Source organism: Apis mellifera, linkage group LG10 (assembly GCF_003254395.2).
Source record: "Apis mellifera strain DH4 linkage group LG10, Amel_HAv3.1, whole genome shotgun sequence".
Lineage (NCBI taxonomy): Eukaryota > Metazoa > Arthropoda > Insecta > Hymenoptera > Apidae > Apis > Apis mellifera.
The window spans coordinates 383,982-409,144 of NC_037647.1; the positions used below are offsets into that span (position 1 = coordinate 383,982).

Sequence of the window (25,163 nt, forward strand, 5' to 3'; positions counted from 1 at the left end):
AATAAAAAAATGAAATTATTTATTTAAATTAGAATTGTAATGATTATAAGATCATTTATGTTATTATTTATATATATAATTGAAATTCTATTTATCTATTTAGAGAATTATCTTTACAAAATAAATAAAATAGAAAATAGAATATACTTACATGATTTTATTTTCTGTTTTTTATTTAATGAAATGAATTCATTAAATCAAAAAACTTGATTAAAAAATATTCCATAAAAAAAATTTAATAAAAATAATTCATAAAAAAGAAATTATTAAAATATCATGATTTTATAATCTTTGGTTTATCACTCTATATGATATATATCGAATGAAAATGGTAGTTATTGGCTATTGGTAATGGCAGATAAAAATATGGTTCAAAACGCAATAAAACCAAAAGAAAATCATGAAGATGATGAAAATGGATGGGAAAATGAAGAAAATGACGAAAATTGCAATGATGCTGGTAAATAAAGTATTTTTATATAAAAAAATATATAACACAGAAAATATTTTATTTTATTAAATACTTCAATTTCTTTTTGTACATTTTTAAGATATTTATTTTATATCTTATATTTTTATATTTAAAAAAATATATATAAATATAATTTTATTAATTAAAATATAAATTTTTTAATGTCATAATTTTAGAATTTGAAGCTATAAATGCTCAACTAGATCAGCTTAATTCAGTATTGGATAACCTCGAACAAAAAAATGACGATATTCGTGCAGAATTGATTCAATTACTACAATCTAATCGTGAAGCAAGAAAACAATTTCAAGAATTTCAGGATTCTGTAAAACCAAATTTATAATATTTTATTTTGAACGGGTATATAATTTATACTCTATTCACATATTTTTCTATAAATATATTATATTAATATACTTTATTAATATTTATATTATATATGCTATATTGAAATATTAAAATTTTTATAGTATTTTAAATTACAATAAAATTTAAAAAATTTTTTATTATTTCAGATAATAATAATATATTGTAAATATATTAAATAATAAAACAATATAATAGTATATATATATTGTACAGTATATTACAATATATTACAGTAAAATGTGCCAATATCTAAAAATGGAACATTCCTGAATTAAAATTTATATATGTAAATTTTTATGTTCTTTATAAAATATACATTAATATTTATTATGTATATATGATATTGTATATATAATATATAATTTAAATTATATATTTATTATAATTTAATTATAATTATATTATCAATAGAATTCTATAAAAATTTCTGAATTAAAATTTTGAATTAGAAATATATTATATTCGTTTGATTAAATATATAATAGTAATAATAAATATATAATCATAAATGATGAAGTAAAATCTCATGTTCTATTAATTCAATTAATTCATTTAATTTAATATTAGCATGATATAGTATTATTTTGAGCATTTTCTTGTTTTAATAATATCACATTAAAATTACATAATACATATAATATAAGAAATTTTTTTTTTTAATATTCATACTTAATATCATTTTTAAATTTATATTGAATATAGATTTATCTGAATATAGATTTGATTTGATCTATTTTTTATAAAAAATATTCAATTTCATTATTGATGTATATTATATTATTTTTGTTATTATTAAAAACATATGTACTTTTTTTAATATAAAATTTTGTTTAAAACATAACGTTTTCTTATGTTAATATAAATTAAATGAAAGAAAAGTATGAAAGAAAGATAAATAAAAATAAAGAGAAAGAATATTACCTGTTTTTTTTCCTATAATGTAAAAGTTTTATGTTATCGATAAATTTAGAATATATTTTTATAGCTAATGCTATATTTGTTAATGAACCTAAAATTAGAATATTTTATTACAATTTTATTTAAAATATATATTTTAATTTGTTTATGTCTACATATGTATCATATACATATCCAAATCCATTAATATCATGATATTAATTTTAAATTAAGATCTATTTTTTTCTAACATTTTAAATACAAAATAAAGTTGTATCTTAAAAAAATAAAAAATATAAAAAATTTAATATTTTATTAAATTTAAACATATTATTTAAAAAATTAAAATTTATATTTGTTTAGAAACATCTAAAGATTTTTTTCTGTAAACATCTAAATATATTTTTATTGTTTACAATCATGCTATTATTAACATAAATAATTATTTTAATTTGAACTTTTTTTTGTTTATAAACAACAATTAACATTATTAATAATAAATTATCTATGCCAACATCATAATTAATAATAAAAAATCTATTTTCTGTCCTTTTAAATTAAATTATTATTTTATAGAATTTATTAATTTATTATTATATAATTAATATTTATTATCATATAATATAATTTACTAATATACTAATTATTTTTATACTTATTATATAAAATATATATATTAAATTAGGTTATTACACACACATATAAATAATTTTTTATATAAAAAAATTTAAATAAAAAAATTAATTATTCTCAATTTAATAATTGATATTATTAATATTTAATAATTAAATAATATTAAAATTTATTAATACATTTTAATTAATATGTTTTAATTAGCATTACATGAATAATTATATATATAAAATAATAAAAAGATATAGAAATTATAAAAATTATTATTATTCATATGTTTCATATAAATCTGATATATTTTAATTCATTATTATAAATCTACAAAATGTAGAATTATAAATAATTGTACATAAATTTACATTATTATAATAAATAAATGAATATCAGTATTTATTATATATATATATATATATATATATATATATATATAGTTATATTAAAGCTTTATAAAGTTCTATATTAAAATTCTTAAAATATTATTATATTAAAATATTAAAATAATGCAAATACATAAATGATTTAAATTGTAATTTTGAACGAAATAAATTTTAATTATTAAAGTTATATTAATTCTTTAATTCTAAATTACAAATAGATTATATTATGTTATTAAATATTGATAACATTTCTAATGTTCTTCTTAATAACTAATAAATATTAAGTATAGATTTTGAAAATATTTTAAACTGCGACAGATGGCGCTATTTTAAACCAAAAAAATATGGTATAAGAAAGAGGAATAATAGGGCGACGAACATTCTAAACAACTATAAATAGTAATTATATCGTTGATCTTTTTTTTTATGAAGATGAAATAATTATTAATAAATTGGCAAGACAATATTATAATACAATATTAAATAAGATATTAAAATGGATGAGGCAAAGTTTTTAAAACGGTAAACATTTTATTATGTCATTATTTTATTAATTATGTATTATAACTTATGTATTATAATTATTTTAATAATCTATTCTATAATCTATTCTATAATATTTTGATATTAAAATAAATTTCATATTTAAATTTTTCTTTATTTATGCTTAATATTTTGTATCTCCTTCTTAATTAATAATAAATAATTTAATAAATAAATTTTTTGTTTTTAGGAAAGTAAGATCTGGTACTTTGGATGTACATCCAACAGAAAAAGCTTTAGTAGTAAACTATGATGTTGAAGCATTAATCTTGGGTGAATTAGGAGATCCAATGTTAGGTGATCGTAAAGTAAGATTTATTTTTAATATTCATTATTGATTACTACACTGATAGTGTGAGTATAAATAAAATTTGTTTATAGGAATGTCAAAAAATAATTCGACTAAAAAGTTTAAATGCAGATACAAATGTATCACTTTTAGCTAAAGAAGTGATAGAAAAATGTTCTTTAATACATGAATCAAAACTTCGTGAAGTAGAACAATTGATTTATTATCTTCAAAATCGTAAAACAAGTGATAGTTGTACAAGTAAATAATATATATAAATGTAGAATTATTTTGGTATATTAATTATTTCTTTCAGTATATATAGATTTTATTTTAGGCAATGATAATACTCAACCTTTAAGACCAACATCATCAAATTCAATATCTACGGATAATGGTGAAATAGAACGTGCTGTTATTAGTAATGTTGATAATTATATTGAATTGTTATATGAAGAAATACCAGGAAAAATTAAAGGTTCATCACTAATTTTACAGTTAGCAAGAGTACCTGATAATCTTCATGAGTTAACAAAAAATGGTAATAAATATTATTATACAATACACAGTAGTATATTAATTACTTATTTATATATTTATTTTATCATAAATAATTAATATTTAATTTTTTTTAGAATCTTTATTAAGTGCTTTAGCCAGAGTTTTAAGAGAAGATTGGAGACGTAGCATAGAATTATCTACAAATATTATATATATTTTTTTTTGTTTTTCAACATATAGTCAATTTCACAATATTGTTCTTGAATATAGAGTAAGTATTATAAAATTAAGTAAAATAAATAAAATCGAGAAAAAATTTTGAATATATAATATATATAATAATTAATATTAATATAATATATAGTAATTAATTATATATATAATATATAATTATATATATAATAATAAATTATTTTATATTTAGATTGGATCTTTATGTATGGATATAATCGATTTTGAATTATGTCGATATGATCAATGGAAAGAAGATATGGAAAAACGTAGACGTCATTTTGAAAATACTACAGGATTAACATTTTTTTCAAGTGGAAATGATAATTCTGACAAAAAAATAAAAATTGTTGATGATATTTGGAATACAGATGGTCCTTTAGATTATGAAATTAAAAAAAGATCCAATGAAATAACTATTACTGAAAATGATGTAAAAAAATTAAAAGAAGAATTTGAAAAAAATAGAAAAAAATTTAAAAGTTTAATAAAAAAACAAGAACAATTATTACGAGGTTGGTAATTTTATATTTTATTGTTATTAATATTTTAATCATTGTATAAAAATTTGTTACAGTTGCATTTTATTTATTGTTAAATATCGCTGAAAATATGGAAGTTGAAAGAAAAATGCGCAAGAAAAACGTAATTGGAATGCTCATCAAAACATTAGATAGAACAAATATTGATCTATTAATACTTGTCATTGCATTTCTAAAAAAATTATCAATATTTCGTGAGAATAAAGATCTCATGGTGAAATTTACAATCTAAAACATATAAAATATATATATATATTTATTTATTTATTTATTTATTTATAATTTATATATGGTTTTTTAGGCTGAGGAAAGTATTATTGAAAAGATACCAAGACTTCTTCAAAGTAATAATGCAGATCTTATTCTTAGTACTTTAAAATTATTATTTAATCTTTCTTTTGATGCAAAGCTTAGAGCTAAAATGATAAGAGTTGGATTATTACCAAAATTAATTAAATTACTTGGTCAAAGTGATATCAAAAATAAAACAATTATTTTGGGTTTACTGTATCATGCTAGTATGGATGACAAAGTAAAAACTATGTTTACGAATACAGAATGCATCCAAATGGTAAATAATAAAATAATTTGTATAACTATAAATAATATATAATATTTAAATGTTAAAATGGTTAAATATTTTCAAGATAACAAATATGATTGTAAATTCTGAAGATGATCAACCAAAACTAGAACTAATAGCACTTGGTATAAATTTGGCAATTAACAATAAAAATGCACAACTTATGATAGAAAGTAATCGTTTACAAGGTCTTATAAAAAAAGCATTTCAAACTCAAGATCCTTTAATAATGAAAATGATTCGAAATATTTCTCAACATGATTTAGCAAAAGAAAACTTTGTTGTAAGTAATTAATTAAAATAATATATAAAATTATTTTCTTAATAAAAATAATAAAGAGTTTTAATTATTGTTAGGAATTTGTGGGTGATTTTGCTATGGCTTTAAATCAATCAGATTCTCAAGATTTTGTGCTTGAAGTTATAGGTGTATTAGGTAATTTAGAATTACATGACTTGGATTATTCACAAATACTTCATCGATGTGATTTAATACCATGGATACGTAATAATCTTGTTCCAGGTTAAACATTTTTATATTTAAATTTTTATATTTAAATACAAAATTTATTTTCTTTATACACAATTCTTTTTCATTTAGGTAAAGCACCAGATGATCTAGTACTTGAAATTGTAATATTTTTGGGTACTGCAGCATTTGACGAAGATTGTGCACGTTTATTATGCAAAGCTGATATATTGCTTTCTCTTATTGAACTTCTTAAAGGTTTGTATATTATAAGAAATATTAATATTATTTTCTAATAATTTTAATAATTTTTGTAGCAAAACAAGAAGATGATGAAATAGTTTTACAAATAATTTATGTTTTTTATCAAATATCTAAACATGATTCAACAAGAGATTATTTAATACGCGAGACTGGTAATGGTAATAATCAATCTTTATGCTTTATTAGTAAAATATAATGTTTCTAAAATGCATAAAAAATGAAAAATTTTTCATATTTTATGTTTTTAAAATATTTTTGTTATTTACAGAAGCACCTGGATATCTAATAGATCTTATGCATGATAAAAATGCAGCAATTAGAAAAGTATGTGATGCATGTTTAGATGTAATAGCAGTAAGTATATTTTTAAAATATACTTAATCTTTTACAATTTACAATTATTTTACATTATTTTAGATAATAAATAAATTTATTTTATAAATTTCTAGATATGTGATAAAAATTGGGCAGCTCGCATAAAAGTAGAAAAATTTAGATCACATAATCAACAATGGTTGGAAATGGTAGAATCTATAACAAATGATAGTAATAATCATTTATTACCAGAAGAAGATGATAATCTTTCACCATTTATGAATAGTGATCTTTTAAAACATACAATGCTCTTTCCTTCTGGTAAATTATTTTTATATTGTTATATTTATTTTATTTTATATATTTCATCCAAAAAATAATCTGAAATCTGCTGATTATAAATTTAACATTTTTAACAGGCAATGTGACATCATTTAACGTAGATGATCGATTTTCTGTCATGAAAAATTCTTCAGAATCTTCTGAAAATCAAAGTCGTCCAGTTAGTAGGTAAGTTTTATATATATTTACATTCGAAAATTAAAAAAAAATTAAATAAATTGGTATTATTAATATTAATAATAATACGAAATTAAACAATAATATTACATATTTTATTTTATTACATATATTTTAGGTATAAAGATTTTGATGATATAGGTGAATTTATGGCACGTTCTAAGTCTCGTATGTCTGTTAGTTCTGGTATTGATGATCTTTATTATAATTCCAAAATTAAATTTCCAGAATCAGATAGTTCACATGTATTAATATAAAAGTTAATACAAAAGGTATTTAGATATATAAATATAATATTATATAGAATTATAATTCATACGTAAAAATATGTTAAAATACAATATCTATTATCATAATTATTTATTTATTATAATTTTAAATAATACAAGTTTTAAATATTAATATAATAATTTAATTTAATTAAGTTTTTCATTTTAGGTAATGCACTATACATGATTAGAACAGCAAAATTAATGCATGTAATAACTTTTACATAATTTATTATATATATATTTATCTATGGAAAAGAAATTAGAAAGCTTTAAAATATGTGTATATGATAAATTATTTTGATCTTACAATATATATTTTTTTTATAAATTAATTTAATTTACATATATAAAAATTTCGTTTAAACTAATTTTTATAGTCTTATTAAATAGTTAATATAGTTAATAATATGATATATACAAAATATATACAAAATGATAAAAAAAAAGGTTTATAATTTTTTAAATAAATAGATTCATCAAATAAAAAAAAAAGTTTTAAGAAACGTGAATTAATAAATTAATATTTTAAAGTTATTAAATAATTTTTATTTTTATTAAAATGAGTAATTTATTTATTGTTGGAATAATTTTCTGATGCGAAAATGTCATCTATGTATAAAACTGAAGGAAGTCAATAGAAAAGTTTCTGCAACTAGAAAACATAATAAGATAATTCATTATTTATAGATAGCTAATTTTTCGAAACAAATTGCTTTAATTAAAGAAAAAATTATTTATAATTTTGAAAATATTAATTTTTCAATCCATATATATATATATACTAGAATTTTTGCTTTATTTTATTTAATAAAAATTATGAATCCTCTTTTTTTATCATTATATATCTTATATTATATTATATCTTATATTATATTATATTTATATGTTTAATATAATTTTAATATGTAACAATAGTTTTAGTATAATATGGTACTACATTGAAAAATGTTTCTTATAGCATTTATTATAGTATTTAATAACAAAAAAATTGATAAACAACAAAAAGAAACAAAAAAAAAAAAATAAAATCCATAGCCAAGTTAATAATTTATAAAAATTTATTTTATATTAAGCTAGTTTATAAAATTAAATTTTTATTTATTTTATTACTACTATACATTCCTTTATTTTAAAATTTTAAGTATTGAAAATTGATGTAAAGTAATATTGATAAAAAATAATCTTATATTTATGCATTTTTCATTTTAATATATAATTTATAAATTATTATTAAATATATTTTACTTTTTTTTTATAAAATTAACTAATATTTATCATCAATTATAATAAAATTTATAATTATTGAAAAATTCTTGGTTTATTATTCGAACTTAAACTTTTATAAATAATAGAATGAGCATTTGGTCTAAATACAATAGTATAACTATTGTCACCATCAGTATAAAATGTATGTTCTTTTAAATCCCAACTAACAGGACTATCTAGAAATCCTTGAACATGTAAAGCAGTCCATGGTAAAGTATTTTTTGTTGATATGTATTCATTCATAGCGTTATATAAATTTTTTATCTGATTTCTTGTAAAAAAACCAGTCCATTGTAAATATTGTACTTGACCAACATTCATAGATGGAAGTGGACATTTATATGTATTTATATAATCATTTTCTATATTATTTTTTCTTAAAAAAAAAAAAAAGAAAAAGTTTAAATTATTATTATTATATTACAAGATTAAAATATTATATTATATTAACAATTAAATTATTATTTAGATTCATATTTGTATCATACATACAAATCACCACATATAGTAAAAACTCCAAGCCATTCAAAAAATTTATCATTATCGGATTCATTAGAAATTATTGGTATTGATAAAGAATATTCAGTTCTTTGTAAAAAAACTTGTTGACAAAGAAATACACTATATTTACGTTTGTGAAACCATGCTGCTACAGATGATGGGCACACATTTTCTTCTAAAAATATATAAATAAAATAAAATTTCATAAAAATAAATAAGATAAAAAATAAAAAATAAAAAATAAAAAATTTACCTGATGGATTCCATGAAATAATTATATTAAATTTTTTATCCAAATGCTTCTTCAATGATGTTTGAACATGTTCATAATTTTTCTTACCAGATGTAAAATTTTCAGATTTCAAATCAATTATTATGACTTTTGATTTATGTTACCAATAAAAAAAATAAAGAAAAATATATAATAAGTTTAAATATTAATAAGTTTAAATCTAAATTATTAAAAATTATAATCAATATTTTTTTTATTAGAAACTAACAAATATATTAAATACATATCAATATTATTCATAATAATATTATAATTTGTACATAATTATAATTATATATCATTATTTTATTATATTATATCATTTTTCATTTATTATATCATTTTATTTGCTTTAGTTATATAATATATATTTTCGTAAAAATTATATGTATATATATATATACATATATATATAATTTTTAATTAAGTTTATTATGCAAAAGATAAACTTGGACTTGTATCTAAATTTATATTAGTATTTTTTAATTCTTTCCTAAAATTGTTTAATTCTATAGGAGATATTCCTTGCCAATTTTCTAATTCTGATAGATGATATAAATTATCACAATAATGCATTAATAACTGTATAGTATTCATTGATAAATCGTGACTATATAATATTTTGAGCTCTTCTAATTTATGCATTGAATTTTGTGAAAATATCTTTCTTATTGTTTCATCTCCAATACCAGTTGATGAACCCAACTGAATAAATTTAATATTTTTACAATGAGAAAGTAAAAACTCTAGATGCATACTTGCACATTCTACAACACATTTGATTCTTTCTAAATATTGAAATGGTGGGATTGTAAATTGTCGTGGATATATTGGTACTTGCTCTAAGAATTCACAATTATAAAAAACTAGATTTTTTATGTCTGGACAATATTAAGTTATAGATATAAGTGCATTTAAGTCAATTCCATCTACATGTTCCAAATGTAGACTTCTAATTGTAGTACCTTTTATTTCTAATAGTGTTTTTATTCCATGAATATAGAAATCACAAGACAAAAGTTTTAATTCTTTTAAATAATTCAGAGCAGTTAAGATTGTAAAATCCATAATTCCATCATCACATAATATACAAAGACTTGTTATATATGGGCACATATCAATTAAAAGATATAAATGTTCCATATTGAAATTTCGACTTTCAAATATTCTTATATAAAAAGAAGTTGTAATATCTTTTTCATGAATATGTTCTAAAACATATCCAAATTCATCACATCTACCAATATCTTCAATATTTAAATGTTTTGTAAAAAGATTTGCATAACCAGATATAGTCATAGAAGTTTTATATAATTTAATTTGTTTTAAATATTTGCATGACAATAAAGGCTGAACACTGCGTTCTGTTACTGATCTAGATGCAGTTACATCTAATTTTCGTAATTTTTTACAGTTTTGAGTTAAAGCTGCTATAATATTATCCGTGCAATCAAAACATAAAATAAAACATATTAAATTTGGCATAGCAGTTACACCATTAATAATAATTTTTTCAATATCAGATGTTCTCCAACCTGTTGATCCTGAACCTAAATCTAAAACTTCAAGTCCAATCATATCAGGTAATTTAGTATAAAGAATATGGCGCATAATCTTAGGCCAAGAAGAAAATTCAATTTTTTTTAAATGTGTATCTATAACCACTTCTGTTAAATGAAGAGCAACTGTCATTTCTGATAAAAAAGTTGTAGTTAAAGCATAATCATTATATGTACCTTTAGTTTCTTTAATTAAATTAACAACAGCAGTTAATACTGTTCTAAACATTTTATCATATAAATGTTGAGGAACATTATAACTTAATAAATGTTTCATAAATTCTAACATTGATTGTAATTTAGTATGTCCATACGTTGGATTAGTTTTAGAAATCATATAAATATATTTTGTCAAGTATTTACCAAAAACAATTACAAATTCTCCAATAGAATATAATGCTAGATCCACTAACGTATATACTTGGTGCTTTCTTGGCATTTTGAGGCATTACTTTTTCTCTTAGAACTTACCATAACGTGTATGCATTTTACGATCGAAAAAAGAAACTTTGCCTTCTAATCCCAATTTTTGAAAATCTTCTGTTAATAATGATAATATTAAATGTCCAGATGGAGTAATAGCAACTGAATTGTCTAAATCTATTTTATTTTCTATAGTTAAAAGTGTTAGTTCTCCTAAAAAATTTATAAAAATGTATAATATGATATATTTATTTTTTTTAAATAAGATTTTAAAGAAAAAATATATTTTTTTCAATTAAATTTAATTCTTAAATAATCAATAAATATAAAAAAAATATTAATATATATCACTTACCTTTCTTCACGAATGCTTCTATAAATTCTTTATTTATTAATTCAGATACATTTAAATTATTAATTCGATAATAATCACTATCTTCAAAAATACAAGTTCGCAATTCATTAGGAATTCTAATTGTATCAGGAAGTATCAAAGATATCTGGCACAAAACCAATAATTGTAAATTACGTAAAAATTTCTTAAAGCATTATTTTCATGAAATTAAAATTATTAAAAATTAATTCTTTACATACAGAATGGTTAAAATAATGTGATTTGATTATATTCGGTATATCAGTTTTCTTGAAATCTTTTTCTTCAATCGAAAAATAATGTTGAGGTGTTTTGAAATTCCATATTTCTGGATTAAGCATTTTAATAATATTATTAAAAGATATAAATATCTTTACTCTTATAATGTTCTTATGTTATTTTCTTATAATGTATTATACAATATAGAATGCTATGATATGATTGATTATATAGATGTAATACTATTAACTGTATATATATTACGTATATTTTATTTCTTGGTTTATAAGATGCATAATAATTAAATATATATAATTAAATTATATAATTATAATTAAAAATTTATTTAAAATAAATTAAATCAATATTGGAATAAAAATAATTTCTTAAAATTAATAATATTCATTATTGGCATTACTAGAAAAAAATTTTATCAATCAACTTAATAATTTTAAAAATATTATTTAATGATATTTATTTTAAATTTTATTAATATTTTTATTATTCTGTTATAATAAATTTATACATTATCTAAGAAATATATATTTACTAGGAATAATATCTTACTATTATATATATTATATATATATTATATATATATTATAGTATTATATTATATAGTTATATTATATTTTAAATATTTAATATATTATATTATTTTTAAATATTATATATTGTATTATATATTGATACTTTTTAAAGCTGTAAGGATATATTAAACTATTTTATAATAAAATAATTTTTATATATCATATAATTTTATTTAATTATCACAAATTAAATAAAAAATATATATTATCATAGAAATAAACTCATAAGCCTCGGTAGCGCAGTAGGTAGCGCGTAAGTCTCATAATCTTAAGGTCGTGAGTTCGATCCTCACCCGGGGCAACCTAATTTTTTATTATATAAATATTATTTATTATAAATAATAAATACTAATATAATTTATTATATTTTTGTTTATTAAGTTTTATTATTATATTATTAATGCTTATAATTTATTAAAATAATCAATATTGAAATAAAAAAATAAAAATACGATAAAGATTAAATATATATTTAATTTATTAAAAAAAAAAAAAAAAGATTTATGATTATATATTATAAATATAGCGATATATTTATATTTTTTTCATTATATTCAAATATAAATTCAAAAATAAAATTATTTATTTTCTCTTTCTTCTAACTTCATTTGGATTTTTTTGCATCCAATATTTAACAGGATTTTTTGCTCTTATGCCCAACATAGCTGATTTTGAATATATATCACGCATAATAAATGGAGAATATTCAGCTATATTATCATCTTGTAAAGGATTATTTTTGGTACGTGCTAATCGTGTTGGTTTTTGATCTGGAATTGGTTGATCTTCACAAAGAATAGGATTATTTGCATGCTTGCCACCTTTTGGCATAGGTAATGAGAACTAAAAATATATAAAATATAAAATAAAATTTATAGAATATTATTATTAATATCAATACATATAAAAATTTATATATTAATTAACAAAAATAAGAAAAAATTAATCATACTCTTTTTCCTTTTTTTGAAATTGGTTTTCGGAAATTAATATGAATTTTTTGTTTTCCTTCTTCATTCAATGTAATTGCAACTCTTTTTAATGTTTTATTACCACAACTAGGACAAAAAATTTTCGTCATAATACTAGTAGTTTTATAACATGCATAACATCTAAGAATATATGTTTGCATTTGTTTAATTATTTTTCCATCTAATGCAACTACATTTAATCCTATTTGTTTTAAAACATTTTGCATAGCAAAATCCATCGTTAAACAAGCAACAATTACAGATTTTTGTTCAAGAAAATCTGAATCAAGTTCTTTCTTTATATTATAAATATTTCCTGAAATAAAAAATATTTTTTTTCATTTATATAATTATTTTTTATATGAAATTATTAAAAAACATTTTTAATAATATTACCAGGTGTAATCCAACCATCATCATCATCATCATCATCATCATCATCATCATCTTCATCATCAATTTTATTATTTTCATATTCATTATTCTTATTATTAATTTTATTATCATCATTTTTTTTTATTGGAATATTATCAGCATTATGTTTAATATTATTTTTATTTTGAACAACAAATCTTTTAAATTCAGTTAATTTTGAAAATTTGATAGATAAATTTTCTATTTTGTCTTGATCTATATCAGAATATGCTGTTTTACAATCAATATCAATAGAAGATTCACTATAATTTGATTCAATTTCATTTTCTTTTTTTTTTTCATGATTAATATTCTTTATATTATTGGTTTCTATTTTTTCTTCATTATTTTCTTCATTAAAAGATTTCTAAATATTAAAAAAATTAATTTAATTTAATTATTATTATTATATTATTTAATAAATTTATCAATAAATTATATCAATGGAAATATTTACTTTTATTTTTAATTTTTTTTCTGGGATATAAAAACCAGCTAAAGATGTATGAAAATCCACAGCTTTTTCAATATTAGAGTCTATAGTTTGTGGAATTATTGGCTCCGTTCTTAAATGATTAATTCCTACTTTTTCTTTTTCTAACTGATATGTTAATGCAATTATTTTTATATCAGTTGCTGATAAACTAATATAATCACCAGTTTTTTTAGCAAATTCTGTAACTATAAATATAAAAAATATAAATAAATATATTATATTTATATATATCAAAATGTTATTTAAATAAAATTATATTTACCAAATTTAATGTTTTCAGAATATGCATTTTTTATTTTTAAATCATATGGTAAGACAACTAATCTTCTTAATTGTCTTTTATTTATAACCTCATTCACTACATCTTGTTCCGTTATTATGTTAACACCAATATTCTAAAATTGATATTTATTATTAGAATTATTAGATATATTATATAGTATTATAAAATTATACAAAATTAATATTATATAATATAAGTAATAAATCATATTGATTTTATATTTTAAGAAATATTTCACCTGTAAAGATGCATTTCGGATGAAGGCACTTGTATCAACAATCAAATATTGTATTTTTTGAGATTCATTCATATTTAATAATTTTTATAATATATATTATAAATATATATTCACGTGTTTTGAAAATTTAATAATTATTAAGATTAATGAACGTTTTTATGAATATCGTATATATTGTATATATTCTATGACTATTATAACTTATATATAACTTAGTTATAAATTTAGTTATATACTTATTATACTAAGATTTTTATATGAAAACTACCTTAAAGGTTACATAAAAACTGCTAAAACTCTTTAATTTTTAATATATTTAATATAATAATAAATCCAACCTCTATTAATATATTTTTAAATATTTATATTTTAAAGTAGAAAAAAATAATAAATATTTAATCTATAAGTTTTATGTGAAATTTTAAAATAATTTATCAACTTTAAAATAAATAAAGTTTAAATTTGTATATATTATTTAACATGTTTAAATTTAAAACTTTTTAAAAATTTGAAATGAAAGTTTTTTATTAGAAAAAATTTATTAAAAAATTTTTTAAGTACAAAACATATTTTTTATTATTATTTTACAAATAATTACTTGATATTTTTAAAATATATTTGAAAAACATACTTATTAATAAAGGGAATTTCCCTAATTAGCAATATGAAATTAGAAATAAAATATATATGTTTACAAAACGAATTCTTATCAATTGCTCAATATTATATTAACAAAAACATATTAAATATACTTAAAAAATATTATGCAGAATATATAAATTCAAATCGTAAATTAAGTCAAATAAATGATTTAAAAACATTATTGAAAGTATTAGAAAAGCGTGATTGTCTTAATTATTATAATATAGAACCACTTATATATATTTCAAATAACTTTTTAAATGATTTTCAAATACAACGTAAAGTGAGAGATTATAAAATTTATGTTCAAAGCATACAATATTTATCCTTTAATATGTATGAAGAATCAAAAGGTAAATTCTATCGTTTTTATTTTCATATTATGGAGTTATTTTAATAATACTTTTAATTATAATATTAATATATTTACATAATTTTTAACAGGAAATAAAGATGACAATAAATCCAAATTATCAAATACAAGTAAAAGTAGTACATCACAAATAAAAGTTTCTAATAAATTTGAAAATCAATCATCATTAGAATACAAAAATGTCAAAAGCAATCTTTTTACACAAGAAATGGAGTTACAACAAACATGTAAGAATAAATTTATTCTTTTTAATATATAATATAAACTATGAAATTAATATAAAAAAACCTTATTTTTTAAGTATTATCACATTTAAGTAAAAGAATTGGTCGTTCTTGGAGAGATACTGTGAGATATTTAAATATACCTGAATATCAAATTGATGCAATTCAGAACAAACATCCTTTTGATTTGAAGGAACAAAGTTATGAAGTAAGAAAATACAATTAAAATGGATTTATTTCAAATATAATTCTTTACATATAAGTAACATAAATAATTTGTAGGCTTTGAAATTATACATAACCCAACATAGTGACAATAATTGGAAAATAAATTTAATACATGCTTTAGAAAAAGCAAGACGCAAGGATCTTAAGGAACTTTCTGAGAAATTAATATTAGAATCAAATAGTTAATAATTTAAAGGAAATAAAAAATAAAAAATAATAAAAAATAAATATCAATTTTTTCAATATATTTATAAGAAAAACTTAAATATAATCATTTTCCAAATAATTATGAAAACATTAAATATTATTATGCTATCTTAAAGTGAGATAGGTTGCTGTATTTTGTTATTGATTGAAATGATTTAAAACTGATAAACCTAATTTATAGATTTTTTAAAAAAACATTATTTAACAGTCTTCGTGATTTATACGAAATGAAAACAATATATATAAAAAAAATTGCTTGACTAAATATCATAATAGAAATTGCAATTGATATTTTAGCTATATTTTAGAAAATACAGCAGCCTAATATATACTTTATAATCTATTTTTAAATTATGTATGATATTGATATAAATTTTTATATCTATTGTATACATCTGTACTTGTATACACTTGTTACTTATTGTTGAATAATTTTTATTAAAAAAATATTTAATTTTAATAAAAATATGTAGGTTTTAATTATTTGTTATTGAATTTTTGTTTCATTTATTTTGTTTAGTAATCTAAATTTTGCATGATATCCATATTAATAATGTATGCATAATGTTATTTGAAAAATTTTTAATGAATAGTGATAATAACATTAATAAGATTTAAACAACATAAGCATTTTTTGTTTGACTTCCTACTTTGACCATAACATCTTTATGTATTTGATAGCCTATAGTAACTTTGGATGCAATTTTTAATCTTTCTCTTAATTTACGTCTGTAAAAAAAAAATAATGAAGTAATTAAATTTTTCATCAATCATTTATTCAAATATGTATTATATATATATTAATTATATTTTAATTATTATATTTACCCAATTTCCATAACACTATCTTCACTATTAGCATTTGCAGTCCATACACCAATTTTATCTCCTTTTTGCCTTACATTTACAACAGCCCCACAAATATCATCTGAATATCCATTAAATGCTTCACCAATCATACATAAAAGAGTTTCTAACCAAAAGTGATCTAAATCTGTATTTCTTTGCTTTTTATCTAAATTTATAAGCCATCTTCCACCACATTTATTGGCATTATCTTCCCACATAGGTCGGATTCCTTGTTTGAACATGCTATAGTCACAACCTTGTTTTAATTCTGATGCTGCCTTTATATGATTATATAAACTGTTATTAAAATATAAATATTATTAGTAAAAAGAATATAACAATAATAAAATTAAAAAATTATTAAATTTTAAAATAAAATTAAATTTACCTCCAGAAATCTTCAGCTGTATCAAAACTTGTAACTTTTCTTTGACTTTCTTCCCATGTTTTATTTCTATCTGGTTCATAATACCAAAGAGTCCATGTATGTTGAAGTGGATGTTTGATTAAAACTTCTGGGGGGAATTCATCGAAGTTTACTACTTCTTGCTCCTTTCTTTCAACTTCCTACACATGATTATATTCATAATTTCAAAGTTAGCTTTTTTAACCTCAATGATTTATTTATGAATGTTTTACTTTCTATTGTTTTCTATCGATTTCGTTTATTTTATATAAATAAAGTATAAACAACTAAATTTTATATATTAGTGAATCAAATTAATTAAAATAATATTACAGATTATTTTAATATTAGTAATATAATATGTCTTTTTTTAAGCTCGTTAGACAGTTTTCACCATGCTTGGGAACAGATGGGAGGGGTAAAGAGCATTGAAGTGATCACGTTGTTTAAAAAAAAAAAATATTTATATTTTTTTCCGATATTCAATCAAATCGTAAATGGACTTGGAAAATATATATCATGATATTTTTACAATATATGTAATATAATAAAAAATATTAGAAAAAAATACCTCAATTTCTTCTGTATTACTCGTAGCCATGTCACACAAACTATACGCACAATATGCTCGTTCAGTGAACTAACAGTAAGGGCATCTGTCGGCAAAATTTTTACACAAAATTTCTTTTTCCAAAGACAGAAATGTGAAATTGCATCGGCGCACCGGGAAATTACCGCAATAAAATTTAAGCAAAGTAATTAGGAAAGAATAAAACAATCATTAGTTTTACTATATTATTATGTCATTATAAAAAAAGAAAGGAAGAAAAAAAACAATTGCGATACACTGTTTTATATCTAATCTTTTTTTATTCTTTTTTCGTTTTAGCAAAACCAATATTATTTTATTATAATAATTTTTTTAACGAAATGTATTATTTTAAATAATATAATGATAATTGGTTTTGTTTTATTTTCTCCTTTTTTTATTTACTGCAATTATTTCTTTTTCTGATATTTTCTCGTATTAATATATATTTAAAATATAATTGAAATTGTAAAAATTTTAATAGATTTATAATTTATTTATATATTTTTATAATAATGATTTTATAATATATTTATTATATTATGATTTTATTTAATGAATATATATATATATATATATATATATATATATATATAAATGTATATATTTATTATCATTATATATATATATATATTTATATTATACATATAATGATATTTTATTTTTCGTTTTAAAATATAAAATAATCAATTCATAAATTATATTTAAAAAGTACAAAAATTATATAATATAAAATAAATTAATAATAAATTAATATAAATTAAAATTTTAATAATTTTTTAAAATTTTAAAAAAATAATACATATTTAGTGAAAATAAAAATTATTTATGTAATTATTATAGTAAATAATATCAAATATATTTTTTAGTCAATATAAAAAATTAAAATAAGGGTTGGTATTCCTGTGATATATTTTAACAATCAGTAGTTTGATATTGGTGGTTTTCGCTGATTCGTATAATGTTGTATTTATATTATAATTTAGAGAACATAATTTTTGTCTAAAGATTATCGATAATTTTATCTCCATTATGAAACGTTCGGTAAAAATTTATTTTTCTATTCCCTATATAAGTTAATGATATATGATAATTTATATTTATTTCATTTATGATATTTTTAGAAAAGGTTAGTTTGACAGCGCGCGATTGTATAAAATATTTTTGTATATTTAATAAATCAATCGAATATTGATAACATTAAATTAATAATATTAAGTTATAAATTTTTTTATGGTAATAAAATTTTTATACATCTTGTTACTTTTAATTCATAATTGTTTATTTTTCAGATAACTGAAGAAAATAGGGAAACAAAGCGATCTTTTGCTAAACAAGAATGTATTAATTTTGGATATGAAGGTTCCTATCCTTCTTATACTTCTTCTTCATCTCCTTCAACTGTCACACAACCTTTACCAGGACAACCACCATTACCTCCTATGCCTCCTCCTTCTAATAGTGTTCCACCACCTCCTCATGTATTTGGACCAGTGCCTTCTCAAGTTACATCAATACAAGCATGGACACCTCCTACACCATGGCAATGGATAACACCTCAAACATCTCCTTTACCTCCTCCACCTCCACGTGATATGACTACAAATTCATTTCAAAGAGAAATGCCTCTTAGAGGTAATTACATACGGCGAGAAAGATTTACACACACTAAAAGTAATATATATATTCAAAGAAATAACTTTCATCGTAAAAACAGAAGACTTGCAAGATTTGGACATACTCAAACACAATTTGATCAAGCAACATATTTTGGTGCAACATTGAGTAATAGTCTTGGTTTGGAATGGCAGAGAAATAATTATACTACATCTACAGGTGATACAATTATGAATCATATGCCTGTTCCTCTTCCTAATCATCCTTTACCTCCTATACCTCCAGGGATTTTAACAAATAGACATGGAAAAGAAACTTCAGATCAAGAAATTAAAATCATTCCAGTAAGATATAATAAAAGCTAGATAAATATATTTATTTTATTTTATTATTGATTATTTATTTTAGGAAGAAGTTGTAGGTAAAAAGCTTAAACAAAGAAAACCGATGTCTCAAAGTTATCCTAGTCGACCATGGAATAGAGAAGATGCAGAAAGAGCTTTAAAAATTGAAAATGAGTATAATAAAACAGTTAAAGCTCAAAGTTTAATAATTAAATTTCCAGATCCTGATCTAAATAAGGATATTGTTAGAGAATTTCATCCTGGTATTCAAAATATTCATTTTCAAAGTCCTAGTGGTCCTAGATATTGTTTTATACAAATGGCAGAAAGTGTTGATATTGATGAAGCTATAAAGGAATTAGAAAAAATACCTTTTGGAATAGGTCATTTAACAGTTGAAAGAAAATCTTTAAGAGATGAAGATAATCCAATGCCTGAGGAAATAGATCCTTATACATTATATATAGGAAATTTACCAGAATCTGTTAATGTTAATGAAGTAAAGAATAAGTTTCCAACAGCTGCTCGAGTAGATGTAGGATATGCACAGAAAATGAGAAATACTCGGTGAAATATTTATTTTAAAATAAGTATATATTATTTTTATACATTTTCATTCAATAATTCATTTATTTTATTTTATAGATATGCTTTTATAAGATATAATAGTGTAGATGAATCTATATCTGCTTATAAACAAGCACATGATTTAATGTGGGATACTAGAAGTATTATTGTAAGATTTAGAAGACAACGTGGCAATACTTGTCTTCCTGGAGAACCAAAACCTAATGTTAAAAAAACTAAAGAAGAACCAAATAGCAATTCTCAAATAAAAAAGTGTCAAAAAGTTAATTATATTGAAAAGAGTGTGACAAAATTAGAAACTGAAGAAAATAAAGTACAAGATAATTGTAATAAAATGCAAAATAAAACATCACAGATTCAAGAACAGAATACAAATTTGCAATCATCTTCTTCTTCTTCAACACCAACTTCAATCACATCATCTAAATCAGGACAACAGCAGCAACCATGGGTACAAGTATATTGCATAAATATTGAATATTAAAAAAAACGTGGATATCAAACAAAAAAAAAAAAATAAATAAAAACAAAAATGATTTTTTTTTTAGACTGGTCAATCACCTCAAATACCTTCTGCATCTGAAGCTCCTCCGCCTTGTTCAACTGAGAGAGAACCAGTTACAGAAACGATAATGCTTACAGAAATTAAAGAAGAGCCAGAAGATTATGAAGAAATGGAAATGTCATGTAATATTGATGACATAGATGATGATGTAGATGATGATGATGACGATGATGATGAAGAAATAGAAGAAGACGATTCGGATGATAATGATGAAGATAATGAAGACGATTATGAAGAAGATGATGAAGAAGAAATAGATGAAACTGGAAATAATAAGCAAGAAGAAATAGCAGAAGATAATGAACCATCAGATGTACGTAAAATATATTTAGTCACATTAATTGAAATTAAATATATTTATAATATAATTATGGTATATATATTAAAAATAAAATTCATTTTTTATTATTTTTGTTTCAGCATCTTGATCACATGTTTAATCAATTAGAGAATATGGTTGGTAATATCAGTTTTTAATATATTCATATAATTTGTAATATCAATTATTGAATTTCCATATTAATCTTTAATTTAAAAAAATAATTAATCTTTGATTTAAAAAAAAAAAAAACAAGAAAAAATGTTATACACAATATGTAAATAATTCTAGTTTAAAAATGAATAATAAGTATAATGAGTGAAATTGCATTTATTTATAAAAATAATATTATTAGTTATGTACTAATTATGTACTTTTACATCAAATATGTTTTATCTCATAAATTTTTACGCTTAAATATGGATATATCTCTATGTAAACAATTGTGAATATAATTAAATTTATTTTCTGTATTTTTAGTTAAAGCTATTTTTTAAAAACATTTTTAATTTTTAAAAATTTGTTAATAAAAACAATATTCATTAAAATTTATTTTCTAATATAAGATTTTATATTTTTTTTTTTATTAATTTTTTCTTTTGTATGATTTAAATATTTTTATTCGAAAAAATACTATATAAAATGTTGAATAATGTTTTTTCTAATAATTTATATTATGATTCATATATTTGCGATTCATATTTTAAAATAAAAATTTTGAAATATACTAATAATTATATATATTAAATAAATAATATATGAGATATGCTTATGTAAAATAACCAAATTACAATTTGTATTAAAGAAAAAAAATTGTTTTACTATATTTGAATTATGTGAATTAATTCAATCAACTAAGATTTTGTTAGAAAATTATAGAATTTTTAATTTGAATATATTTCCGGTACATATCAAATGCCATCTATTTCCTAATAGTTCGGCGGTAACAAAGCGCGGGTATCGTTACGGGTGTAGTAATTCTATTAATTGTCATTATTGGTTATATTTATTAATTGTGTGAAGAAAAAATCCAAAAAATTAAGAAAAATGTTCGAAGCGCGTTTGGTACAAAGTGCAATTTTGAAGAAAGTATTAGATGCAATAAAAGATCTTTTAACTGAAGCCACGTTCGAATGTTCCGATTCTGGTATTCAAGTACAAGCAATGGATAATGCTCATGTCTCCTTAGTTTCTCTTAATCTTAGAAGCGATGGTTTTGATAAATATAGATGCGATAGAAATTTGTCAATGGGCATGACTATTGCATGGTAAGATGATAATTTTAATATAATATTTATCAAGGTTATGTCTTTTTTACAATGAGTAAATACTTTCAAATATACAACTATTATATTTGTATTTCTATTTCTTAATAAATTTTTATATATAATAATAGAATGATACATTTATTATAAATAAAATAAACTATTTTTAGCATGTCCAAAATTCTACGATGTGCTGGTTCAGAAGATACAGTGACATTACGAGCAGTGGATAATCCAGAAAATATTACGTTTATATTTGAATCACCAAATAAAGAAAAACTTGCAGAATATGAAATGAAACTTATAAATATGGATCAAGAACATCTTGGTATTCCTGTAAGATTCTATACATTATATATAGAATTTTTTTTTTTTTAATAATATAATGTAATGAAATATAATATATTATCATAGGAAACTTCATATTCATGTGTTGTAAAAATGCCATCTCAAGAATTTTCACGTATTTGTAGAGATTTAAGTCAATTTGGAGAATCAATAACATTTTCATGCTCTAAAGAAGGTATAAAATTTAGTGCTTCTGGAGATTATGGACAAGGTATATCAATTTCTTTTGTTATAAAAAAAATAGTAGTATAAACATTTTAATTATACTTACGTTAGTTATATAATATTTATTATGTTTGGATAGCATCTTGTAGTCAACACTTTTCAAGCACAACTGTTATATAGTTACTGCTTGAAATAATATGCTAGAATGTGTTTGCTTGATTGACCTTCATTGCTGTGAAGAATATATCATATATATGTTTATATACATGTCTGTTTATATTTGTGTATTTAAAGGAAATATTTTTTTCTGTGCTAAAAATCATTAAAATACAAATGAATTATAAAAAGTATATATTGCAAAATGTAAAAATATATCTATACAATTAATTATAAATTATGATTGTATATTGTAAATTACTCTTTTTTTTAGCTACTGTTAAATTAGCACAAACAGCTGATGCAGATAATGAAGAAGAAGCAGTAATTGTCAATATGCAAGAACCAGTAAAATTAACATTTTCATGTCGTTATCTTAATTGTTTTATAAAGGCTGGACCCTTATGTGCACAAGTACAATTATCAATGTCTAATGATGTGCCTCTTGTATGTGAATACAAAATTGGGGATATTGGACACATTAGATATTATCTGGCACCAAAAATTGATGATGATGAAGAAAATTAATTTTTTTCTAAGATTGGAATCTTTTTTATCTTAAATACTTTTTTATATAAGTTATCAATATAATATTGCTTTAACTTTGTATACTTTGATTTTTTACTGTTATATTTATCATATTATTAAAAAAGAATTAAATATTTTCAAAATCTTAATATAAATAATGAATGATTATTTAGATAAAAAAAGGTATATTTTGATATTCATTGAGGAACGATAAAAGGATTAATTAGAAATACTTTGAAGGTAATATATTTAAATTTTACATTTAAAAGTCATTTGGCTCGTCACAGTGTTAGCGCAACGTGAAATTGACACTAAGATTCATCATTGACACAATCATGATAAACATGGTAATATGGTGTCATTCTTAAGATTTATAATTGTTACCGTTTCATAAACTGTGACAATATTTTGATAATATTGCATTTTTTTATATGTAAGAAGAACTCAATATATTTCCAAAACATTTGATAAATTTTGAATTATGTGTTATTTCTTATATCCTAGCCTAATTGAAATTTAAATTTTTCACTTATTTTTAGTTGTCTTATTTCTTATACCTTTTATGTATAAGCTAGTTTAATATAAAAATACATAATTAACTTACGAGCTGAGGGAATAAGTGGGCTACCATGGATGGAATAGCCTAAAAGTATACAATAAAATCTTACATAATTTGGATCTCATATAGTTACTAAATAATTATATATTATATATAATCAATAGATGTTGATTTATACTATAAATTATTTTACACGCCCATACTGCGAAGACCTGTTTATCATTAATTCTTATTTTTATGAATTTAAATCAAATCAATAAAATATTTTCCACTTCTTGTTCTATGTTCAAAAATAAATTTAAATAGCAATA

General features: G+C 20.1%; 7 protein-coding genes and 1 non-coding gene across 14 annotated transcripts; 5 read left to right on the top strand and 3 right to left on the bottom strand.

Moving 5' to 3' along the window:
• The first annotated feature begins 346 nt into the window (after positions 1-346).
• On the top strand, positions 347-7,583 carry LOC551999 (kinesin-associated protein 3). 5 transcript variants are annotated; one of them, XM_624381.6, is made up of 19 exons: positions 374-460; positions 649-832; positions 3,067-3,270; positions 3,482-3,599; positions 3,673-3,841; positions 3,918-4,121; positions 4,216-4,352; positions 4,506-4,827; positions 4,890-5,068; positions 5,156-5,425; positions 5,502-5,720; positions 5,795-5,960; positions 6,039-6,164; positions 6,224-6,328; positions 6,439-6,524; positions 6,620-6,806; positions 6,905-6,995; positions 7,123-7,276; positions 7,443-7,583. In XM_624381.6, the coding sequence occupies exons 3-18, from the start codon at positions 3,245-3,247 to the stop codon at positions 7,259-7,261; spliced, it is 2,544 nt and encodes an 847-aa protein (XP_624384.4). In that variant the 5' UTR covers positions 374-460; positions 649-832; positions 3,067-3,244; the 3' UTR covers positions 7,262-7,276; positions 7,443-7,583. The 5 variants fall into 5 exon arrangements, with proteins under 5 accessions (XP_026298953.1, XP_624384.4, XP_016772858.2 ...); XM_016917369.2 differs by having other exon boundaries at positions 6,442-6,524; XM_006572075.3 differs by having other exon boundaries at positions 6,224-6,322.
• Positions 7,584-8,574: 991 nt separating this feature from the next.
• On the bottom strand, positions 8,575-12,155 carry LOC551953 (ribonuclease P protein subunit p40). Of its 2 annotated transcripts, XM_624335.6 has the most exons (6): positions 11,891-12,155; positions 11,652-11,796; positions 11,345-11,509; positions 9,297-9,422; positions 9,035-9,218; positions 8,575-8,918 (listed from the first exon to the last, which is right to left on the bottom strand). In XM_624335.6, the coding sequence occupies exons 1-6, from the start codon at positions 12,008-12,010 to the stop codon at positions 8,576-8,578; spliced, it is 1,083 nt and encodes a 360-aa protein (XP_624338.2). In that variant the 5' UTR covers positions 12,011-12,155; the 3' UTR covers position 8,575. The 2 variants fall into 2 exon arrangements, with proteins under 2 accessions (XP_624338.2, XP_016772857.2); XM_016917368.2 differs by lacking the exons at positions 8,575-8,918; positions 9,035-9,218; positions 9,297-9,422; positions 11,891-12,155 and having other exon boundaries at positions 9,551-11,509; positions 11,652-11,798.
• Positions 12,156-12,706: 551 nt separating this feature from the next.
• Positions 12,707-12,779, top strand: TRNAM-CAU. The gene has a single exon. It is a non-coding gene; the product is annotated as a tRNA-Met (tRNA).
• Positions 12,780-13,039: 260 nt separating this feature from the next.
• LOC727288 (RNA-binding protein NOB1) lies at positions 13,040-15,040 on the bottom strand. The gene is made up of 6 exons (XM_026443339.1): positions 14,881-15,040; positions 14,622-14,754; positions 14,321-14,544; positions 13,846-14,230; positions 13,431-13,765; positions 13,040-13,321 (listed from the first exon to the last, which is right to left on the bottom strand). The coding sequence occupies exons 1-6, from the start codon at positions 14,950-14,952 to the stop codon at positions 13,061-13,063; spliced, it is 1,410 nt and encodes a 469-aa protein (XP_026299124.1). The 5' UTR covers positions 14,953-15,040; the 3' UTR covers positions 13,040-13,060.
• A 594-nt stretch (positions 15,041-15,634) lies between these two features.
• LOC100577690 (fas-associated death domain protein) lies at positions 15,635-16,575 on the top strand. Its single transcript, XM_006572072.3, has 4 exons — positions 15,635-15,875; positions 15,967-16,122; positions 16,197-16,327; positions 16,402-16,575. Exons 1-4 carry the CDS (start codon positions 15,857-15,859, stop codon positions 16,531-16,533), a joined length of 438 nt encoding a protein of 145 aa, XP_006572135.2. The 5' UTR covers positions 15,635-15,856; the 3' UTR covers positions 16,534-16,575.
• A 544-nt stretch (positions 16,576-17,119) lies between these two features.
• LOC551901 (eukaryotic translation initiation factor 4E-1A) lies at positions 17,120-18,482 on the bottom strand. Its single transcript, XM_006572073.3, has 4 exons — positions 18,381-18,482; positions 17,792-17,970; positions 17,383-17,700; positions 17,120-17,283 (listed from the first exon to the last, which is right to left on the bottom strand). Exons 1-4 carry the CDS (start codon positions 18,408-18,410, stop codon positions 17,169-17,171), a joined length of 642 nt encoding a protein of 213 aa, XP_006572136.1. The 5' UTR covers positions 18,411-18,482; the 3' UTR covers positions 17,120-17,168.
• LOC412053 (reticulocyte-binding protein 2) lies at positions 18,481-22,249 on the top strand. Of its 2 annotated transcripts, none has more exons than XM_016917366.2 (6): positions 18,481-18,564; positions 19,691-20,359; positions 20,424-20,926; positions 21,005-21,398; positions 21,496-21,825; positions 21,933-22,249. In XM_016917366.2, exons 2-6 carry the CDS (start codon positions 19,841-19,843, stop codon positions 21,987-21,989), a joined length of 1,803 nt encoding a protein of 600 aa, XP_016772855.2. In that variant the 5' UTR covers positions 18,481-18,564; positions 19,691-19,840; the 3' UTR covers positions 21,990-22,249. The 2 variants fall into 2 exon arrangements, with proteins under 2 accessions (XP_016772855.2, XP_016772854.2); XM_016917365.2 differs by lacking the exon at positions 18,481-18,564 and adding an exon at positions 19,298-19,442.
• Positions 22,250-22,747: 498 nt separating this feature from the next.
• Positions 22,748-24,772, top strand: LOC727275 (proliferating cell nuclear antigen). Its single transcript, XM_001122985.4, has 4 exons — positions 22,748-23,099; positions 23,267-23,432; positions 23,511-23,655; positions 24,040-24,772. Exons 1-4 carry the CDS (start codon positions 22,879-22,881, stop codon positions 24,291-24,293), a joined length of 786 nt encoding a protein of 261 aa, XP_001122985.1. The 5' UTR covers positions 22,748-22,878; the 3' UTR covers positions 24,294-24,772.
• The last annotated feature ends 391 nt before the right edge of the window (positions 24,773-25,163 follow it).

Excerpts from the sequence above, each read along its gene's own strand:
- LOC727288 (XM_026443339.1), bottom strand. The coding sequence starts at position 14,952 with ATGAATGAATCTCAAAAAATACAATATTTGATTGTTGATACAAGTGCC. Across the intron at positions 14,755-14,880 it reads TCCGAAATGCATCTTTACAG|AATATTGGTGTTAACATAAT; the intron begins GTGAAATATTTC and ends TATCAATTTTAG. Across the intron at positions 14,231-14,320 it reads AAAAAAAATTAAAAATAAAA|AAATCTTTTAATGAAGAAAA; the intron begins GTAAATATTTCC and ends TTTAATATTTAG.
- LOC412053 (XM_016917365.2), top strand. Across the intron at positions 20,360-20,423 it reads AAGAAATTAAAATCATTCCA|GAAGAAGTTGTAGGTAAAAA; the intron begins GTAAGATATAAT and ends TATTTATTTTAG. Across the intron at positions 21,399-21,495 it reads GACAACAGCAGCAACCATGG|ACTGGTCAATCACCTCAAAT; the intron begins GTACAAGTATAT and ends TTTTTTTTTTAG.
- LOC727275 (XM_001122985.4), top strand. The coding sequence starts at position 22,879 with ATGTTCGAAGCGCGTTTGGTACAAAGTGCAATTTTGAAGAAAGTATTA. Across the intron at positions 23,100-23,266 it reads ATGGGCATGACTATTGCATG|CATGTCCAAAATTCTACGAT; the intron begins GTAAGATGATAA and ends AACTATTTTTAG. Across the intron at positions 23,656-24,039 it reads TTCTGGAGATTATGGACAAG|CTACTGTTAAATTAGCACAA; the intron begins GTATATCAATTT and ends TCTTTTTTTTAG.
- LOC551999 (XM_624381.6), top strand. The coding sequence starts at position 3,245 with ATGGATGAGGCAAAGTTTTTAAAACG. Across the intron at positions 4,828-4,889 it reads ACAAGAACAATTATTACGAG|TTGCATTTTATTTATTGTTA; the intron begins GTTGGTAATTTT and ends AATTTGTTACAG. Across the intron at positions 5,069-5,155 it reads GTGAGAATAAAGATCTCATG|GCTGAGGAAAGTATTATTGA; the intron begins GTGAAATTTACA and ends ATGGTTTTTTAG.
- LOC100577690 (XM_006572072.3), top strand. Across the intron at positions 16,123-16,196 it reads AATGGAGTTACAACAAACAT|TATTATCACATTTAAGTAAA; the intron begins GTAAGAATAAAT and ends TTATTTTTTAAG. Across the intron at positions 16,328-16,401 it reads TGAAGGAACAAAGTTATGAA|GCTTTGAAATTATACATAAC; the intron begins GTAAGAAAATAC and ends AATAATTTGTAG.
- LOC551901 (XM_006572073.3), bottom strand. The coding sequence starts at position 18,410 with ATGGCTACGAGTAATACAGAAGAAATTGAG. Across the intron at positions 17,701-17,791 it reads ACAGCTGAAGATTTCTGGAG|TTTATATAATCATATAAAGG; the intron begins GTAAATTTAATT and ends TTTTAATAACAG. Across the intron at positions 17,284-17,382 it reads GATAGTGTTATGGAAATTGG|ACGTAAATTAAGAGAAAGAT; the intron begins GTAAATATAATA and ends TTTTTTTTACAG.
- LOC551953 (XM_016917368.2), bottom strand. The coding sequence starts at position 11,312 with ATGCCAAGAAAGCACCAAGTATATACGTTAGTGGATCTAGCATTATAT.